This window comes from Metopolophium dirhodum, chromosome 1 (assembly GCF_019925205.1).
Source record: "Metopolophium dirhodum isolate CAU chromosome 1, ASM1992520v1, whole genome shotgun sequence".
NCBI lineage: Eukaryota > Metazoa > Arthropoda > Insecta > Hemiptera > Aphididae > Metopolophium > Metopolophium dirhodum.
Genome location: NC_083560.1, coordinates 46190782 through 46214039, shown reverse-complemented (window position 1 = coordinate 46214039; position 23258 = coordinate 46190782). Strand labels below are relative to the sequence as shown.

The window sequence follows — 23258 nt, the reverse complement described above, 5'->3', positions numbered from 1 at the left end:
TGATAATATATCATAGTCATAGCGGGGTACTATGTTATTTATCGCGCAATATAGGTAGCTGGAAATGTATTAATTACACATGGGTGGTATAGGTAGGTACTTAAAAACAAATATACTAATATACATCTTCGCCGTGTAAGAATAATAATAATATATTTACGGTGGATAATAGTTTTCTGGTGGGTACCGCACAATACGATTTGCCTATATGCACACGATATTAATCTCTAAGTAATATTATTCGGGTTGTGTGTTGTACGCCCGCGCACAGGAAAGGGATTAATGGCCCGAACGGATTCCAATTTCCGAGCCAGAAAATTAATTGCAAAATAGCATAATTTACGGAAGAATTACACGCTCCCCTGCCCACCTCCCATTTCGCCGAAATATATTTTATAACGGAATATACACACGGCACGTATAGGGTCGGAGTTGAATGTTTTTTCGGTCGATCGGATCGTTTATATTAATATTATAAGTTTGCAGTAATTTCCACACGGCGATTCGGTATCGTACATGTCACTATATGTCAGAGTTCATAAGTCCGAAATGCCTGGGTTATCTCACGTAATATCTAGGTATCTGGTATACTTTTTATGTACCTATAGGTACGCTAACCAGACTGCAAAGACGATAACCCATATTATTATAATTTATAAAATTTACCAATAGATATTTAAAAAAAAATCCACGCGAATGTTCAGCTTACAGAATGTATTGTATTGGGCTCGCCGGAAGCAGTTGGGTAAAATTACATTTCTGCGGTGAGTAAACTATATTGTTATTACAGCTGATGCCGTTTGCGTTATAGATAACTCCAGGTACCTAGCACAATTTTTTCGGTGTAACTTGGACAGATCGGTGGCCCATACTGTGACCGTCCCAAGTTAATTTTGGCTGCTGACTTTGCACATTACAATATAGATTATTTTATTATTTTATTTGTTGTATAAGTACCCACCTACCGAAGCATTTTCCAAGAGCCTGCGCAGCGTGCGTGTACGTGTACAGAGCATTTTAAAATGTTTCGAAACATAAAGGCAACGACTATGCACACACGACGACCACGGCGTATGTACCTAAATACACATTATACACATATCCGGTTAATGTCCTAATATATACATACGTGGCGTTCCGGTTAAACGGTTCATATGTCGCGGACGTGCGACTACACGAGATACGTGACGGTTGTGTGTGTGTGAGCAGACGGTAATAAATTATTATAATGCGAAATCGTTGGTAGGTATATATAGAAGTCCAATACAAGACACGCGTGTTGCGTTCACGAAGGGTGTGTGTGTGTGTGTGGTGGGGGGAGGGGGTATGATGGTCCCAGTGGCCTTTTTTTTTATTTTTTAAGCAATTATATTTAACGGGTAGGTGATATTTTTTTTTAGAAAATACTTAAAACTTTAATATCATTGTCCGTGTTCAGAACGAAAAAAATATTTATTACACTCTAATATTAGACTAATATAAGACTAATATAACTCTAATATTTTACCTGCTACCTACACCACAAAAAAATATGTAAAAAATAATTTTCAAAGATCACAACGTTGCACTATTCGACGAATTTCTTCTTATACAATGCTTTAAGCTCAAAGGTCGATCACAAGTCTATTAAAGTTGACCTAACCTACTATTATAGTAGTATAGTATATGCACAAGAATACAAGATACAGGCAGTACATCTAATCGCCGAAATTGACCGTAACTTGTTAAGATGACGTGATGTCCGCCTGTATTGTCTCCGTCTTATAAATAATAATATATTATATAGGTAATATAATATAGTAAATAATATTATGTCCGTTCGATCGAATCCACTGTGTGTTGTTAGTTTTAAATACATTGGGGAAAATAGGGGGAGGGGTCTAGGGGGGCTTAGTCCCATTCTACGATTTCCCTCCCTCGAAAAAATCCTTTATTGATTTAGATACTGAAGGGGCTTTTAACAAGGGCCTATATTTCCTGTGTTCTTACGTAAGTTATTGTTTTTTATTCTTTGATTTTAAAGCTAGTTAAAAGCACTTGTTTAAAATATGAAAATTTTAAAATGCACATTGCTCGCTTTAAAATTAAAATGACAAAATAACCAACTAGACAACAAAGTTTATTTCTAAACTTATATATTATTATTATGTACATTCTTACCTTTGCATTTTGGTAATAGGTGCGAATTCACTGTTATATTGATATCAACAAAACAAAATGGACCGTACGTTTTGTTATATAATACTGTGTAGTGCGTCGGTTCGTTGTGTGTTTGTGACACTGAAACAACACGGGTGGGCATCGCTAATTCTAAAACCAAGTCCACACACGAATGACAGTAAGACACGATAGTTGCAATCGTAACGAGGCATTTGGATACCGGAGGCTCAAGTCTCGGCTAAAATTATTTTTTCATGCCTTCTTTTTATATATTATAGGTAAATACTTTAAAACGCCTGTTTTATGGAAATGGGTTAGGGGTTTTCCAATGATCAACCTTCCCCCTTCCGCCCCCTCCCATCCAAAAAGAAATATGTGTTCACGATATACGACCATTGCCGGTATCGAGGGTTTACCCAGACATGAAGTCGTATAAAATATTCAACAGACCATCGCAAATCGTGTGTTTACTGTTTGGTATTATAATATTATCACATTATTCATTGGATCGATTGCCATAATCGATTAAATAGGTATGTACGACCGAACCGGCCTCGTTTCGTGTAAAATATATTATATATATATAGGTATATCATACGATGTGATTCGTTTAAAAGTGCTATACTCGAATTTTCTTGAATATTAAGAACTATTTTTGTTTTACATGATTTGAAGTCATCGGTTGCAAAGCAAAATTTTGGAAAAAAAAATTTTAATTTATTTATCCATTTCGTTATCATTTTTTTTTTTGTCTAGTATTGTTTCATTCTATTTCGAATGAAATAAACGAAATTATTATTCACAAAATGTATTCGAATACAGTAAAAAAGTTTTAAAAATCTTTTTTAATAATGAGTAGAGTATTATACCTAATATATAGGTATATATACATATAACGTTTTCTGAATATGAAAATAACAATTAATATTTCCAAAAACGTTAATACCGTTCGAGAAAATTAGTGTTAACCTATAAAATAAATCACCATGTGCATAGAACGTTCATATAATATTATTGTTCGCGCGTGACTCAGAAATTTTCGCAAATAGACTGGAAGTTTGTATTGTTATAAACTCAGACGCACACGTGGCACACGGTGGCACTCGATTGTTTACTCTGAAAACGTCGTGTTGGCGGGTCCCTTTCAACATAGAAAACAAAAACCTAAGCCGAAAACAGTCATTATACGCCAACTCACTCGACACACACACACACACACACACACGTGTATTATTCAATCTCTAATTTAAGGAATTTTCTTAAGGAGAACCATTTTTTCGAATACTTAGATTTTTAACACAGTTTAAGGAATGTGTGGTGGTGTTTTATTTTTCACTGTTACCTAATTGTCAGAATATTTTATTTTTATGTAGATGTATCTAAATCGAAATGGAATAATTTCTGGTTGTTGAAATGTATATGTATTAAGAACAATAATATTATAGTCTTCCATAGTGGTTCAACATAAAATATATTTTTATAGATTAGTACTTATTATACATCAACAGTTTTAAGAAATTATAAAATGTTCATAATATAATATATAGATATGGACAGAGGTTCCCAACCAGTGAGGGAGGGATTTATAGATATTACACGGGGGGATATAGTGATGATGACATAACGAACATTTTGTTGTTAAAATTATGCTTATTTATAATCGGCAAGATTGAAAACAATAAATTATTTTTACTTATAATATTTTATTATTATTTATAATTTTTAATATAATATAAATATTCATAAGCTTGTATTAAAAATAATATTATTAATTATTAAGTTGATTTATATTTTATTTTTAAAATGGTGAAAAAAATAAGGTCATTAGTTGTATAATATATAGTTATTTTGTATCACTACAAAAAAAAGGTCGTCCAAACTCTAATTTAAAGGGGGGCGTGAGAATTTTGAAAATTTGCAAGAGGGCGTAGAATAAAAAAAGGTGCAGGGAATTACTGATATAGAATGATACTAATAAATTTAATTTTCAAACCATGATAATAATATATGCGCCCGCATTGTTTTAAGTTTCATACATATTATATTATTAAGGACTGTTATCATTGTGGTACACAAAGTTTAATCATTAAAAAACAACTCATTAATAACATGAACATTTTCTAAAAAATCGTCAGCTGAACAATTTACAATATATAGAAAATGTTGCAGGCTTCTCATTTGAAAATAAAGTTTAAATCAGCCAAAAACTCTTATATAATAAATAATATAATTAGTTTGAAATATGATACCTATTTAAGTATAAGCTGAATAATTTCAAAAATCAGGATTTGAACAAACGCATAATTAAGTGGGGAATTAGAGGTAGGTAAACATGATTATAGCGTGACCAGGTACCCCTCGTTAAGTGGAATTTTCTAATTTTTGAGATCTATAAAACTATAAAATATATTAATATTGTTTGATCGTTTTTATATGGTGATAATTGATATACAAAAATTGTATTATTCGTGGTCCGTGGTGATAATCATAAGATCGACACGATTGACTCAATGACCACTACAATAATAGTTAGATAATATGATAGTAAATATCTTGATTTTGACCACTATCGTTATGTGTTGAATCGTTGGGTATTCAATCATCAATTATTATTATAATTATAATAATTTAAACACATGACGTCATGTATAATATTGTGCTCTATAAGAAGTAGTTGAAGCTGCTTAGCAGTATTCAAATGTTATGTTTTACTTTATTATACCTATGTATAATCAATTGAATAATTTTATCAATACATCCCTTTTGTACCGGTATCGTGAATGTTTAAAAAAAAATGTAAAAAGAGTCCCCCTATTAAACCTGAAAATCACGGTCGTAATATAATATATGCCAATATGGGGAATCATATATCCTGTACCTATGGCTGTATACGGGTCAACGCGATACGTGCTGCACCTCCTCTATTGTCTGGTTAGGGGCACAGTGCAGTGTTGCACTATAACAATATATATATATATATACATACATATTTAAAATAATAATATAATATTGTTTTAGATTTTTTTCTCTTCATTTCCCAACGGGTAGGGTGTTGCTGTTTATTATAATTTATTGTGATTTAATCTCGTTGTTTCTTCTTTTGTAATCGCGGGGAAGAAAAGAATCTACGTCTTAAAGTAGACTATTACTATAATTATTATTATAATAATAATGAATTTAATACATTTGCACGTTTCGTCCACGGCTACAACCCTGCACACCAGAAATCGTTCTAATTCGATCGAAGTTTGTTTTATACATCAAGACAGCTAGTATACCGGTAAATTATATGTCACGTATTTTTTTTTACGTTTCAATAATATTGTTGTTCATGTACCCGTAAGAGTGCAGTAAGACATGAGGTTGATAAAAAAAATATGTTAATTGCTCACAAAAGTTTTATTTATTTTATATATTGTCAATACAATTATATGTTGAAACTTAAAATAAGGCTTTGCTTAGATTTATCGATCCTCTTTTTTATTGTAATTTGCACGTGTTTGCATATTTTGCCAATTTCCAGTGCATGCCTACATTAAACAGTCTTATAGGTATCTCTATACATCTATATGGCATTATACAGCATTGTATACGGACACAATGACAGACGCATACTGAGATTCAACGGCCGCGGTCGATTTATTTTGTTTTTGCAGTATTTTTTTAAAAGATCAGCGTGCGTCTTAAAGCGAATGTTTTTTAAGCTCAGACGTTGTTTACGTACAAAATACTTAAGTTAAATGCATTGCAATATTCCTTGATAAATAAAACATCAAAGATCTATGGTATAGGTACTTTAAAAAGTTATCACATTTTTATTTAATCAATCTCGAAAAAAATATTTAATACACTTTAAACGAAATAATCACTTATAAGTTATAAACTTAAAAGGGATGTCCCTACTTGTTTTACTTTCAAGACTATTCTTTCAATCATTTTTATATTTATATTTATTACTTTATGTCTATCGCGGACGTAGGTTAAAAAGGTTTCTACCTTCTGGAAGTCGGTAAAAAACGGTTGATTGGAATATAATATCAACTATTTCTTTAAATATTAATTTTAAAATGTCCATATTTTTTTAAAAAAAAGTTCAATGTATAAACTTTTAAGTGTAATATACATTTTAGAAAAATAGTAAAATAAACGATTTATAAATGTGGAAAACTGAAAAAAATGTCTAAAACGTGTAAACGAGTAGGGGCTCGACATTTTTCAAACACATCTAGCATGCAACGAATATGTAATAAGCTATAGAGATACAAATTGTATGCTAATTTTTTTTTACCTAATATTATTTAATATTATGTCTCAATTCTTAAATATGTGTATATTATCTCTCGTTATGTCGAAACTCAAGAGACACAGAATACAGATGATAAAAGGTCGAGATATTGAGTTTTATTTCATGGGGATTTCAATGGAGTTTGACTTTACGAACTATTCAAGATATTGACGTTCGACGAAATGTATTGAGAACCTACTGTAGTATGTTCATGGTTAGTAGGTGGGCATTGATTATAATTTAATTTATAAATATATTGTGGGTATAAAAACATGGTCATATTGTCACAGGACTTGAAATCAAATTGAAAAATGTTGATTTCAATTTCTCTTATTGATATTTTTTTTTCTGATTTAAATTTAAAATGGCTACCTATATTGATTTGATAATTTTATGATTTTTATATTGTTGCACAGTATCAAATTCAATTGTATTATGATTTTTAATTAGATTTTGAACATCATTTTTCTTTTTTTCATTACGATTTTAATTTTGATTTTTTGCCACGAGGAAAATACAATCGTCATTTGCGCGGCTGCGTAAATGGTCTGAGAAAACGTTAATATATTTGTTATTTATTATTACCTACATAATATGATCAACACTATAATAGACCTATCGGCTATTGTAAAATTGTAGAGTTAAACTATTTTTTTTTAAATTTTATAATCGATTCGTATATTAATAAAACTTAGTCGACTTTTGTTTCGGTATAAATTATTAATTTAAATGTTTTTCGATATCAATATAAATTTTGAATATCATTGAAACAATAATTATATGATTTTGATATCAATTTTCATTTCTTAGACGGTTTTTAACGGTTTTCATCGATATACAAAATCGATTTCAAGCGCTGCACCAGCTATAACCTATATAATATAGTCTTTAAAAAAACAATTTGTTTTAGACAACTTTTTTTTCCTCGAGACCGAACCAAACACGAACGTCACGTGATGTTTGTTATTTTTTTCGGCTTCGTATACAGTTGATCACACTTTCCGGTGCGTACAAAATATATTTGCAATATAAATTATATTATGTATTATACGTAAGCGCGTGTGGGTCGGACGAGACGAGCATATTGTGAAGGTTCGGGTGCAGGTGGTGACACGCGAGGTATATCATATCATATCCAATCGCCCCGTGAAATAATGTGCTTTTGGCCAACCGTTTTTTTTTCACTTCGCCCCCGCAACGATTCCGTCACGCTCGCGCCGGTGAAACGTTTTTTTTCGTCGCTGTTGGTCTTTGCTATTGTTTTGTTTTCGCAGGAAAGGTACTAAAAATCTGAAACTCAAAAACAATTATGGAGGCTAACACAAACATTGAAAATTTCGCACCATCCAATCAAAAAAAAAAAAAAAAACTTACATAGTATACACGTCTGTGACATTTTTCATTATGAGACCTGCACGGGGATGCGCTTATATTATGTACAATGTCTTATAACCCCGTCTGCAACGATTGACAAGGCTAGAGGGGGAGGGGGGGGATATTACTACTATTCAAAAAGTTAAGTTACTTTTAACTATATAACGGCTAATTACCCAGTCATATAGTTCGTATAAATTAACCTAACTAAGTTAATTTCGACGAGTTATTCGCCGCAACATTTGTCACTGGCGTTCCGTTTTTACAACTACGATATAACATAATAATATTAAAATAATTCCGCTAAAACAAATGATGAAACGTGAGACAACGATGGTCAAAAAACGACGATCGAACACCATGTTTACGTAATCTTGCAATTGTTTTTTGTGTATGTTAATTTACGAGTATTGTGTAATCGTAAAATATTAATCATTGCGATTTTCGTACTGTGATATTATTTATTAACAATCGTAAAACAATACACTTTAAGTGTTAATAATTACTATTGTAAATGTCCGAGTATGCGACGAACTTGGTGGTATGGGGTGACAAACAAACTATAGTAACACCGCGGGTGTGTAATGTATGGGAATTATGAATTTTAAAATGTTCGACTCGACAATATAGGCACATCCGGTCGCGTGAACAATATTATACATCATACTATATAGGTGCCCAGATGACGAAATACATATAATATTATATCGCCGTCGTAACTATGTAATATTATACCACGGTATACGCATAAGTACCTCTATACGTTGTGCAACAGCGAAAAATCAATTAGGGAAAGTGAGGGGTGGCACCCCATCACGCCCCGATCGTATACTGCATCTATAATGTTATAACATTACACTATACATAGGTACCAAAGTCCATACAGTATAATAAAAATGTAACACATCGCTATATATATATATATTATAGTGCGGTGTTGGCGTTTATTGCAAAACGGTCGCATTATTAGTGGCAATGATAGGTATAACAATTATTAATGCGACGCGTTCGCTCGCCGTTTTACCACTGTTTCTGCAGTAAGTAGGCGGTGCACACGTGGATTGCGTTTCTAAAAGACGAACAATGAACGCACGTATTGTTGTTTGCAACATTATAATATACTACAATAATATAAAATCATAATAGGGCTGTACATTTAATGCATCATAAAACCTTAAAAAATGCATCTTAAATCCCCCAGCGAAAATGCAGTTTGATAATATTATGCACTTAAAATTCTAATGAATGCGCACTGAAATGTGCGTCTAATATTTTTGAATAATTTCTATAAAGTAGCAATTTAAAAAAATAGAAAAACTGTCTATAGAGTTATCGGAAATAAAATACGATATTTCCATGTTTAAATTTTGATTTGTAAGAGGTGTGTTTAAAATAATCTAATTTATTGAGGTAGGTGTTTGAAAATGGTATTAAACACAGTTATACTACGGTCACAGTCTGTGTGAAATAAAAATATATTCTATACGATGTGGTGCGAACATCTATAAAAACCGATTACGGAAATCGCTATACATGTACTGTAAAATGCTATAAAAATTGAAAAACATGACCTACAGGCAACAATATCTAATATTATATACCTAAATATATTGTCAATAATGTCAAAATATGGAAAACGAAAGTCGTGATACAACAGCGTATCTTCCGACAAGATAAAAAAAAATCACTTTTCTTCTGAAATTTCACAGATCTGATAATATACAGCTCATTACAGACGTTGCAGCGTATTACATACAATACATATGATGACTATACCAAAACTATATTTTAATCCGACATCGATGCAACCCACTCGAGTTTTTCGTAGTTTTCCGCTTTTAATCTTCGAATTCCGCTCCCTCTCCCTCGCCCCCTCCCCGCCGCTCATCTACACACCCACGCACTTATAGCGTCCGTCACAAGTATACGCGATTCTGCGATTGCCAAACAGCGCGTACGTGTTTAATAACGCGTATTGTATAATAATAATAATAATAACCTATTTTGTGGAATTATACATGTATGTACGACAATAGTATATTATAATCTATATAATATGCGAACCGCGAATAATACCCGATTAATTGAAAACGCTTTTTTTTTTTTTACCCTTTTCGGCGAATAGCTAATTTTATTTTATCACACGCTCGCATAATTGCGCACACAGAGTCCGCGTACTATTATATTATACAGGCGGTTTTCATATTCTCGGTCTTTTAAATATATTTTTTATTATTTTTTTTTGCGTTCGTTGGATTGCGTCGCACGCATATTGTAATGATATTATGTTCGGCGACGGTTTCCAATCTTATTTCCCCTTAATTTTGCATTGTCGTCGACGACTACTGTTGCAACATTAAAAGTTGCGGCACGCACTTTCGATAAACATTTCTTACACGCTAAACTCGATGACAACGATAGCACCTATTTATATACTTTTGGGCTCGATAAGAACTAACCTTTTACGGGTCACGTGACACCATTTTGCGAGGAAAGATTTGAAAAAGAACTCAAGTGTCAGTATTCTGGCGTGTTCATATAGGTCGTACCTATGAACGATTTTTTCTCAGGTTGATGGAGTTCTTAAAAAAGTTCACCGAAATTATTTTTAAAACAATCTGTTGTGCGTATTTTTTATTGATGTTAATGTAATAAACAGCATTAGCTTCATTCAATAATATATTATCGCTATGTTTTCATTTGAAATAATTCACTGTGGAAAATAAACTCACATATATTATTAAGTATTTGTTTTTAATACTTTGGCTTTGACCCCCTCTTCCCTCCCCCCATTTTAAAATCCTCGCCACGTCACTGCTCTAATATAATATTATGTCGATAACTGCAGATTTTCATCAATGTCAGTTGTAGCATTGTAATGTATATGCATTACACTTTGAAGTTTGAATAAAAATCGTAAACCAGATACCGCCGCGGACGATTACGTTTTGCGGATAGACATTTTTCATATTTTTCCACACGACCACACCGCGAAAATGCGCGCAGAGCATCGTGAATAGAAAAGCCTTTCCGCTGCACTCACCTATACACATCCAAATATGCTCATATCGCACTATAAATCACCGCGACTTGCCATACCTACGACCACTCGGATTTTCATAACTCTACTGAGGCTATTTATAGAAAACGTCCGTTTTGAGTAAACGTGACTTAAAGTTGATTCGAAAACGGTCGATCGGCGTCCTATGACCCTACGGATCTGGTGTGCTCAAGTATTACGAAAGATGAATCTAAATGATTTCTCATTAGGTTTTAGTTTAAATTATGACGTCGTTATTTTATTAAATAATTTTCGATAAAAATATAAATTATTAAACAACATACACAGAGTATATTATTATTATAACATTCAAGACCGGGCATTTGCGAGTCAAAATGTTAAAGTAGAATTTAATAGGTAGTTAAGTTGCATTTCGAAAGTTATTTTTTATAGGTAGCGCAAAAGAAAATCCAATACGAACATATTATTTTGCGATCGACCACAGATCAAGTCCGAAAAGTACCCGTAAGACTGTTTGTGATTTTCACCGTTGCGCCACTGCAGAGTATATAATCACAGAGTAAATCCTATTACAGCAATAGCATTATTATAACTCGAGTACTTACCTACCTAAAGGTATATAAAACATTAAAACCTAGGTTGAGGTAGGGCACTATAAACCTATGGCACTCGCGACTCGTCAGCCGTTGGATACATTGTAATGGACACACGAAAATATTTTCATTTCGATGCTAAATCGCTTGCATTATTTAAATGATAAATAAAAAAATATTCTTTTTCACGTCATCTAAAATACGATATTAATTATAAAATGTTGAAAGTTCAGACATATATTTTATAATTTTGTAAAAAGTGTCTCATTATAAAATATTATGTGAAAGTCTGTAATATTGTTCTCGACGAATCCGATCAAATCAAAACAGAGGGATACGTTGACGGATGGAGCTATTACAATATAATATAGTGCTGCTTCTGTTTCATTATGAACCGACTAAATACACACATCTAATGCTAATAGGGACAACAATTAGGTACATAAAAGATAATAATATTATGTGTATACATATATATATATGGGTACCTGGTACATATTATAATACAATTTATACGAACGTCATAATACTGGAAAGTGAAATTTTCTTAACACTCTGCAGGCCCGTGACCCGAGATCCTATATAACAGTTCTAGGTCTCAGGTCGTATACATAGGTCATAACCTGTAGAGAGATCAAGCTTTTACGGTTTATAACTTCCTAACATGATACCGTAATAATATAATATTATGTATATGCGACGCATACTTGTGTGTGTGTGTGTGTGTCTGTGAGTGTGCGTGTGCTTTATACGTGCTTGCCAGTACGATAAAAGTTTTCTCCTCGTCCGTTTCGTTCGGCGCTGTGCGATTTCGACGTTGCCTTTCGAAGGTATCCTCCGGGGAACGGTCGCCGCCCCCCTCGAGTGGACACAATGATTTATACACACGGCCCGAAATGTTCGTAGGTGTGCACATATATATATATATATCTATGGGTATGTGTGTGTATGCTTTCGAGACGTATCCAACGTATATATATATATGTATACGCGCAGGCAACAGGGTGTGTGTGTGTGTGTGTATGTGCGACATGGGTATGTACATTGAAATCGTCGAAACGCGCTTTTTCGTCTAAACTCCAATAGTAATCGTCCCTCGCCCAAACTGAGAAAAACACCTGACTATATGCTGTATGTGTGCCTGTACACAAATATTGCTGGTAGAGCGGGTTCATCACGCTGCAGGGGGGAAGGGGGGGGGGGGGGTGCAGCGAGAGAGAATCATTTTGTCCGTGGCCACCTGAAACGGACAAAATTGTTGTTACGGTTTTCTTAAGAAATTTCTTTCTTTGAATTCAAACATTTCAAACGGTCTCTTTTTTTCACAGTATATATTTATTGATCTTAGAAACGTTTTATAGCTGTTCGTTAAATTGCCTGTACAGCAAATAAAACCATGATACAAATTAAAAATTAATCTGTGATAAAACTTTAAACGTGCGTGGTTACTGGTTAGGTATACCTAACAGGTGTGCAGTACGACTAAAATATATATTTTTATTTGATAAAATATAGCAATAATTATTAGGTGGATATATAAACGATTTAAGGGGTGTAAGACTAAACCATAAAATTAAAGTTATAATAGTCTTATACAGCCATGACACATCTATTATAGTAGGGTTTCGGGGAGCTCAAATTAGCCCATACCGAGTGGGGATTTCAGCCCCCCCCTCCCCATGACCATAAACCACGTAGTATATTAAAACCTATGGCAGGGAGAATGGGTTATTATATCCCCACCCTTCGCCCACAACTCATTCGATCATTTTTACAATATGACATCTGCAGACACGTCATAATTCATCATGCCATATGAGCATATGCCAATTTATAGGCCTGGACTCATTTCGTGTCCTGCAATTGCATCCAAATATTATATAATATTATATAGAATTGAGAAATATCGTGTAACATGCAATTGCGATTTTATACTTGAGATTTAATTCGTGTAGGCATATCATAGAATTTCGCGTAGACAAGACGTCGCACTGAATGGTTTTCGTCATCGTGTCTTGTCCGCAGTTGCATATCATACTATGCCTACACCTTTATTACTTACCCATATATATTATAGTTATCCAGAGCCAAATATATCATCATTAATAATTTGCTCACTTTTTAAACGCCGTTAACATAAACTGCGGCGTAGATGGAATAAAAATAAAATAAGAGATCTTTCTTTTCCTCCGCCCCCGCCAACGACGTCGGTCCGGCCGGTGATGGTGAGACGTAAATACGGTATATACCGTATAATGCGTCCATCCGCCTGCTGCTAAGTATAAACATTAAGACTTAGGTACCTGCGTTACATATTATTATACTATTTGAAAATGTAATGGAAATTAATAATTTAACTTTTAGAATGTTTACTTTCATAAATCAAAGCTCTATAAGCGCGCCGTCCGAGATTTTTTTTCTTAAAATGCGAGACAAACATATTATTTTGTTTATAATTTTTTTTTCCAGCTAAGGCAAACCATAAAATACTGTAAATACATTATGATATAGAGCGGTTCTCTAATACCATAATGCAAGAAGCATTAATTCGGAATTAATTTGTATACAAAAATATTAATTATTTAATATAAAAAGCGAATCGACGGGAACGCAAACGCGGCGTGAGACACTATCCGTCTGTAATTTGTATAATTATATATTATCATTAATTAGCGATAATTTAATAACGTGATCATGGTGGTTTTCAAGCTGTCCAGGCTTAGGGACGAATCAATGATTAATAATAATATGTCAAACTCGGGCGAGTAAAAAAATAATTTAATGAGTTAAAAGTTTAAAGTAGGTAGTCAGTTCAGTGTTTCAAAATATTTCGGTCCAGATAATATGATCGAATTGAAATATAAATAATATAAAAATGTCGACTAATTATTCAAACTCGAGACATTAATACGCATAATATATAGCACCTATGTACATTTATGGTAGAACTCGTAATACCTATACTGTTTTCACAAGTCCGGTCAGGGACGGCCCTATATCGAAAAACAAAATTGCTTTTATAAAAATAAAAATACACATTTTGCATTTTTTTATCGCTTTATTTTCGTGCGTTAATATCCCATCCCCGACGCCATTAGGCCCGTCCTTATGTCGTTGAATTATTATTATTATTAAACTAGCTGTCCCGCCCGGCATTTCCCGTACTAAAGATTTGTTTATTTTTTTATAAATATGTTTGTAAAAAAAGTGTATATACCAGAGAGTCGAAAAAAACTCATGACGTATGAGCCATTATACGTATACCCCTAAGCTATACCTATAAGGGTTGATAAAATAAGCTACAAACCCCCTCCAATTCTCGAGGAATCTATTAGTATAACTTTTTTTTATTGAAAACATGGTCCAGTAGTTTATTCGAGTCTATATTATTGACTCCGGATAAACCAACTCAAGTTAAAAAAAAATATAGTGACCAAATATCAAAATATTGTTATACCAGATCAATAATTATAGTAATATATTTTATACCTAACCCTCTGACAATCATTAATGTAGCAAACAAAAATACTAAGTTGCTACTACAACTAATTATAATATTAATATTATGTAACCCGCAATGGCAACCACTTATTGCATATATTTTTAAAATTCTTGGAAAAAGGCATTTTCTTTTCGTAAAACCCAAATTTGGAATAATACAAAAATTTTTTTAAAAAACACCGAGTCAAATATCGGTTAGGCCTTCCTCGTTTGATGCTGTAACCAGCGGACAGCATTTTATTTTTTTGTATATAGATTATTATAGAGATATGATTAGCTCGGTAAATTTAACAATTATTTTTCCACCGAGGACGTGATAAACTCAAATTAAACGTCTTAACGATGTGAATATTTATAACATATCTGTAGAATGGAATATGTAGTTGGTATAAAATTTTAAACGTCCGAACGTTCAACACGCCCACAACTATTGATAGTGTATTCTATAGGTACCATAGATACTATCAACTATTATGACCGTTAATTACCATAACATAAATAAACAAGTTTGATTTTATCGTGGTTTATCGTCTATGACCGCGGTATCACCGGGATGCTGTTGATGTTATAAGTGCCTGATGAACCCGATTTGATTGATTCACAATTTATTTTATAGGTACATTTTTAATATTTACGTTCATATAAAATAATAATTTAAAATACATTCAAAAGTTAATAATATACACTACTAAGGGTACTTAAAAATAATTATAAATGTATAATACCGGCATGAATAACTACCAGATAAATAATAAAAACGAGCGTTACCATAATATTATAAGTTCATGAATAAGGCGTAGTGGAGAAGAGTTCCAAGGGGTGGGGGGGGGGGGGTGGGTGTCCCTATGAAAACATGGCAATAATATCAAAATTTACCAAATTTACAGAATCTACGTGAATGTTTTTCGGTAAAATACCGAAAAAAAAATTTAAGTAGATTATATACAGCTCTAGATGGTTATAACATTATTATGACTGCGATTTTAATTTCTATTTTTTTTTCGGCCCTCGCAGGACCGGCCGACCAGCAGCAACAACGGCTACATAGCGGCCGACAGGCTGTACGACCTGAACCCAATGCCGCCACCACAGACGGTCATCGCGCTGTCCTCGTCGTCCTCCTCGTCGCCGTCGCCCAAACTGTCTTTGGACGCGACCGCCCGGACGTCCACCGGCGGCGACCCGGCCACGCTGCTCCAGTACTCGGCCACGTACGGCAACGCGTACCTGCGGCCCGCGTCCGCGCAGTGGCCGGCGCAGCCACCGCGGCCGCTGCAGAAGTACGACGCCTACGGCCGGCCTGAACCGCCGCCGTACAGCGCGGTCGGCAAGGGCAAGCGGAAAACCGCCGCCGCCGCCGGCGGCCACGGTCCGTCCGCCGCCACCGTGCCCGTCGGGCCAAACTATCACATCGGCGTGGCCAAGCGGCAGACGCTGGCCACGCACGTCTAAACGGCCGCTCGAGGAGTCCGCGGCGCAACAAAGGCTGATGAAATAGTCGTATTATAATATTGTAATATCGTTATATAATGTTAAATATTATGTAACCATCGTTTGTAAACGATATCGTTATAACGAGATATGCGTATCGCGTACGATATATTAATATATTTATATATTTTATTATAACGATGATGACATCACAGGTTATGTAAAACCCCAGACGGTGCACTTTTGCATTTGCTGATGACTCGAACCTACCCCGGTGCAGTAGCATCACATATTATATGAGGAATAAATTATTGTACAACACCTTTACTATAATTAAATTACAATGGTTAGAAATTTGACGCGAGTGCTAAAAAATATCAGTTAAGCGTACCTAGTTAATGATCAATAATTTATCATAAAATTTGTTTTTCCCTATTATAGTGGCGGTACTGATTCGAGGTAGGTTTTGATTCGTTTATATTTTTGAGAATATTAAATGGCTTGAATAGAGAAAGTGCACCATCTAGTTGTATATAATCTGTGATGATATCGTGTGTAGTAAAGTTTATATTTTATTTAGTGGTCGTTCCTCGAACTCTTCGAACACCTCGAACTGTAAGAAATTTCGAATAGTATTCGGGCACAATCAAGTTCGAACAGTTCGAGTACGACGAGGAAGATTAGTTTTAATTTTTTTTTTTTTTTTGTTTTGTTTTAAGTGCTCTTTTACTACTATTATTATATTTTAAATTTTGTTATGGTTAAATTATTTTTGAAAGAGTTTGACAAGGTTCGAACTGCGTTCTAGTAAAAAAATCAAGTTCGAGTTCGTGAAAAACAACTCAAGTCCTACCCCCCCCCCCACCTCTCCCATCAGCCATCCGTATATTTTTATCACCACATAATAATTGTGTGAATCACAACCGGAGGACCGCCACTCCGGTTCACCCCTGTCAACCCCACCACCGAGCCGATGTAATACTTGGCCGGTGCGACGACCGATTATTATTCTAAGGTGTTGCGTTTGTTTCCGACGGTTTGGGAAACGATAAAAAAAAAAGGCAAAAGTTCGTAAGCAAATCAATAGTTTGCGAACAACATACCTATGGGTACAAATATCTGTAAATCATAATATTATTATACCGATGGGTAAGCCGTCACAGACACTAAATATTTTACTGGACACGTCCTGTCTTACATCTTTCAATTTTTTCCCCCTCTCTGTCCGAACCCAACCGATTCGATTACACATAGGACATCTATTTTATGTGATACGGCACTATATACAGGTTAATATGAATTTAGTACATATTTTACTCTTCGTTAGGTTTTATAGTGTATAAATAAAGAATTTAAAAAAAAATTTCGATTTGTTTCCAACTCGGCGCATACAAGGTTTTGTTGGACATACTAAAAATTGTTCTGAAATGTTATTTTTGGAGGCGCACGGTTAAATAGTTTTAAAAAATGTATGTACAGGTGAAAGAAAGAAAAACCGTAGGTACTACTATACCCGAAGGCACAAATTGTACCTACAGAGGTACCAATTTGTCGGAAACGCTTGACGAGAATAATTTATTCGTCGGCAGTAACACTATGTTTCTGTCGACCGAAATGGCACGACGCGCATAATTATTGTACCGCGTATATCGGGTGATTATTTTAAAGCGTACGACACTCATGATTCAAAAAAAGTATAAATGTTTTTGTAAATTTTTTATTTACACGGTTTCATGTCGTTACGAAACGACGTTTTTACTAAACAATATAATATCTTTCTTTTTTTTTTTTTTGTCAAATGTCGTTTTTCATAATGACTATAGATACCACGTGAACGCATTTAAATACATTTATACTTTTTGGTATAATGATTGTGTTCGATGATAAAAGAATCGACCCGTATATTGGTACGATAAACTACCTGCTATACTGCACAACAGTGGCGCCCAAGATATATTTTTCAGGTGTAGCAAGAAATAATTTTACCCACCCACCCACCCCCTTACAAACTCAAAATTTTATTATTTTTACATATTATCATATTTTAATTGACAATATTAGTAAATATTAAGGTATCAGCCAATATAATCTGTGATTAATAATGAACATATTTCAAGTTAATTATTTCATGTTATTATACCTACCCACCCCTTATTTTCAATGTGTAGCGACTGCTACACCTAGTAATAGGGTTGGGCGCCACTGCTGCACAACGACCAATATTTTCATTTTATCGGACTTTCAACATGAATTTATAATAATTCAACACCATCAACAAGAGCCGTCATAGCGTTTAGCTGATATCGAAACCACCCCCGCGTAATATGACCCCTGCATACAGGTCCCCGCACTTGTCGATTTTCGAAACTCAACCGAATATAATTTAAATGTTATTAGAAATGTAATATGCGCACGCACGCCGTTATATTAATCACGTGGGCAAGGTCGAATTGCACTGGTTTTTTGGTCGAATTATTGCTGCACCCGGGACACAAAGGAGGTAATAATATACTTTTCGAATTTTTCACTCGTCATTTATACTGCCTATATATATATATTACAATCCTATAAACGTTCGGTTTTATGCAACATAATACCCACTTGTGACTCGGCGCGGCGCAGTGGCTGAAATCAATCACGCGACGTGATTAAGAGTGAGCAACGGCCGCTGCCACTAGTTCTCGGATGGGTGACCATCCGGGTTCGTTGTGCGCAAAAACCTTGTCACACATACATGTGTTCCCAACCGATCGTACCAACAGTCCCAACCCTGCCAACCTTACAGGCTAATAACCTCAGTCGTCGAAGCCTTAAAATCTAATAAAAAAAAAAAATAAAAAAAAAATACCCACTTATAATTTGTATTTTGTTTACAATTATCGACGGACGCGTCGGAAGAATAGATAATTCGTATAATCAAATCAACAGACTTTTGTTTAGAGAATAATATTAAGATTATACGCGACCCATGCGCGTTTGTTGTCTCCGTCTAACGACGTCGCCGTACCTATAGGATATGGTAAATTTTCGTTCACTAGTTTCAATACTGTGCTATTAGTTTTAATATTAGTATGAATATTATATTGACCTATATTATCAAACCTTTAGGTAAGAACATTATGCTTAAGCGTCGGCGAAAATAGCACAAATTAAAAACCATCATAATATCTCGCTTGAAAATTTAAATAATGTTCTTACTTACTAAGTCGTTTCACTCTAATATCAAAACTAACACTATTGAAATTAGTGAACGAAAATTTGCTATGACAACAATGCGTAGTCGTCCACTTAATATTATGTTGTTTTAATAAGTTTATTGTTTTTATTATAATAATTTCAAAGTACACATAATAATATAATATCAACAATTTAAACCTAATGATGTGGAAATCAGTTTTTACTTCAAAATAAATTAGTAGCTACAATTTATTTGAATATCATCACCTAAATTTGAAAATAATAATATAAAAATATGCATTTACGTTTATTTCTAAATTAGTTACCTACGTCCTTTTAATATCTACTCACACACGAAATATCGTCGTCAAAATATGTTCATAAGTTCTGCTAAATGATCCCACCTCGAACATTACCTTTTTCGAACCCCCGAGTGATGCGATTCTAACATTTCGGTTTGGATAATGAGTGCAGTTCGACTAGCCCCAAAGTTGTTCATGGCAGACAAAATATAATATCATAATATCAATGTTATTGTAAATCAGCGTTTTCTCGGAAATAAAGTCATTGGGTATATTATAGTATTGCTAAGACACCTGTTTGCAGCAGTGGTTCGTCCGACCTGGTTTTCCACTAGATTTTTCGAAAAAAGAAATCATTCTATAGCGCTTTCACGAGCTATATATGTATGCAATGTAGACATCGTCAAACGAAAAAAACTTCCTACTTTATTCAATTTTTTTTTAATAAAATTATGTCGATAAATGTCAAAACATTTTAAATAATACGATTTTAGAATTTTAATATTGCCTATATGTTCTTCTAAATTTTCTTCGAATTTTACTTTTCCGCGACACCCTGCCCTGGAATCCTGCTTGTTTCGACTGTTCCAGGGTTAGGTAACACCATAAATAGGTCGAGAAACATCGATCTCGTGATGACATAATCACCCTGTACGTCAACCCGAGTCGTCTCCGAGTCGTGTCGTTGAAGTCTCCCGTTCGCCTGTTAGGTAAAGGTGCCGAATTCGCCGCCACTTCCATTCGCATGCCGACCCCGCGGTCACCTCCTCCCTACAAAATATAATAATAATTTTTCCCCCGTTCGACTGTATAATATTATATCATATTATAAGACTATAATATTTTTATTGTTCAATTATATCGAGGTATATGCTCCTCGCAGGTGAAAATCTGTTCTTCGCTCGTCACATTATTATAATGTACACTTCGACGTGGGCAATACGCGACGTTTGATATCGATGGCTTGAAAAGCGCTGCACACGTATACATATAGTATTATTATTATAATTATAGGTATAAAGTTCTGTGTCAAAGAGTTGTGACTGGTGCCCCCCCCCCCCCAAAAAAAAATGTACTGTTAAAGTACCGTTTAACAAAGTATAATATTATTAAATTCTGTTCGTTTTTTCGACATAATATTCCCTATCCTTGTTTCTTGTCTGTATATTTTATTGTATTATAGGTGGATATCGAATTTTCGAAACAATTGTTGTAGATATTAATGGCAGTAAAAAAAAATCCATTCAAGTCCTAAAAACTGTGAAACTCGACCGAATAATAATGTCTCGCATTTACTGTGACTTGCGAGATAATATTTAACAATGTGTATATGCGACGTGCGTATTATAGTCCGCTTTAATGATGGCCTTCGATATACAATACGTTTACGAAAACTCGCCCAAAGTTTGGGTATATTATTATAATGGAGTCGGCGGGTACGATTGAAACGAGACAAACCCCCTCACCGCGTAACCGCAACCACCCTCGTGAAGGTAACCATTTCGCCTTCGAAACTTTAGGGTTTTTTTTTTTTTTTAATCCTAAACATTTATATTTATCTTTTAAGCGGCGGGTGCGCTATGACAATATAATATTATGATATTATATTATTGTATATTATAGTATTACGAGGCTGCGCCCTGTACAGGTGAACAATACAATATTAAAAAATTATTATTATTATTATTATTATTATATTATTACATATAAGACTATATTATATTATGTGTTACGTTATTATATATATTATAGTACCTAATATGATTATATTATTATATATTATATGAATGTGTTAGCCTAAGATAAATATTATATATCATTATTATGTGTGCATTATTATAATTGTGTATCTCTACGTGTGTAAGTGTTTATGTTCCAAGACAAATATGATCTATATATTATATATAATATTACGATAAATGTATTATTGAAAACATATTATAGTTATTATTATTAGACGTTTTATAATTTACTATATATAAATAAATATTATAAATTGTATTATTATTATTATCATTATTTACCTACGTTTCGATAGATAAGTATACATATATATATATATATAATTATTATTATTTTTATTATTTTTTTTGTTATTTTGATCGTTATATAACTATATAATATATTACAATAAAAAAAAATACATATATTGATGTGTATCGTTTTCAAAGATACGATTTATAAACTTATAGACAAATGTGTACTTAGTTTTTTTTTTTTTTATTATTATTATTGTTTTTCTTGAAAATAACTATACAAAAATCATTGTGTAAATATCATGACGATAATAATAATATATATAATAATATATGCCTACCTATTATTTTAATTTGTAATATAATAATATTATATCGCATTATGCCATTACTGTGTAAAAATCTACCCTTCATTATAAGTGTGTGAATATCAGAATATAATATATAAAATTATAAAATAATTTTCGAAACGTATTTTATTTCTACCGTTTTCGTCCTACACAACAATATATTATATACGGTGTGTCGGAGTTTATTTTTTTTTTGTTCAAAGGCATTTGCTCGCTAGCACAGAGCTCCGAAAAGTACTTACGTTTTTGGAAATATATTGTTTTGTTTTTACGTAATTAAAAGTTATTACGCAAAACGAAACGAAGACAAAGAAAAGGTTTGAACTTTTTTGAGCATACATTTTTAATTTCATATTCCGAAGCGAACGGTTTTTTTTTATTGCGAATTTCAATATGCGCACGATTCGAATTTTAAACGAGTGATTACTTACAGTAACTAATTGACTTAGTTATATAACAATAGTTTGAAGTTTTGAAGAATGTGGTTGTAGTGGCACAGGGGTGGGCACCCCGCAAAATGTTGATCCACTACAACACCACTCATCAAAACTGTAATTAAAAGGTGCTTATAAATTATAATTCATAACTAATCGCAATTACCTAATAGTTTGATTTTCCGCTCGGAAAATTGATTTTCTATTGGTCGGGAAAATATTGAAATAGAAAGATGAAAAAAATTAAAAAAAAAAAAAAAATGCAAAACCGTTTCTATAGATGGTATTTACTGTTGACGAAACCAGTGTTCGCCTTTAGATAAATAACCGCCCTGTATACATGGTGTAATTGGAAGACTTGACAGACGAAATGACTTTTGTTTTTAATCATTTTTAAAAAAAAGTTATTACCTTTCAAATTAATGTGAGTCTTATATACATCAAAAGATGTTGACATTTTAAAAAATCATAAAAATTAAGCCACTCGACACGGATAAATGTTTTTAAAACCCCAAGTTTTCTAAAATCCGGATTAACAAATTGGCTACTCGTATTTTTAAAATTGTAATCATATTTAAATTTGCTATTCATTAAAAAAAAAGAAGTAAAAATGTTAAGTATATTGTTATCCGTGTAACGCACAAATGAATAAA

General features: G+C 33.4%; 1 protein-coding gene across 1 annotated transcript in view; it reads left to right on the top strand.

The window, feature by feature from the left end:
* The window catches only part of LOC132934433 (irregular chiasm C-roughest protein), a 244080-nt gene extending 222282 nt beyond the window's left edge, over positions 1 to 21798 (top strand). Inside the window, exon 11 of the mRNA XM_061000733.1 lies at positions 15950 to 21798. Within this exon, the coding sequence (XP_060856716.1) occupies positions 15950 to 16387 (438 nt within the window). The 3' untranslated portion in view covers positions 16388 to 21798. The remainder of the gene's footprint in view (positions 1 to 15949) is intronic.
* The last annotated feature ends 1460 nt before the right edge of the window (positions 21799 to 23258 follow it).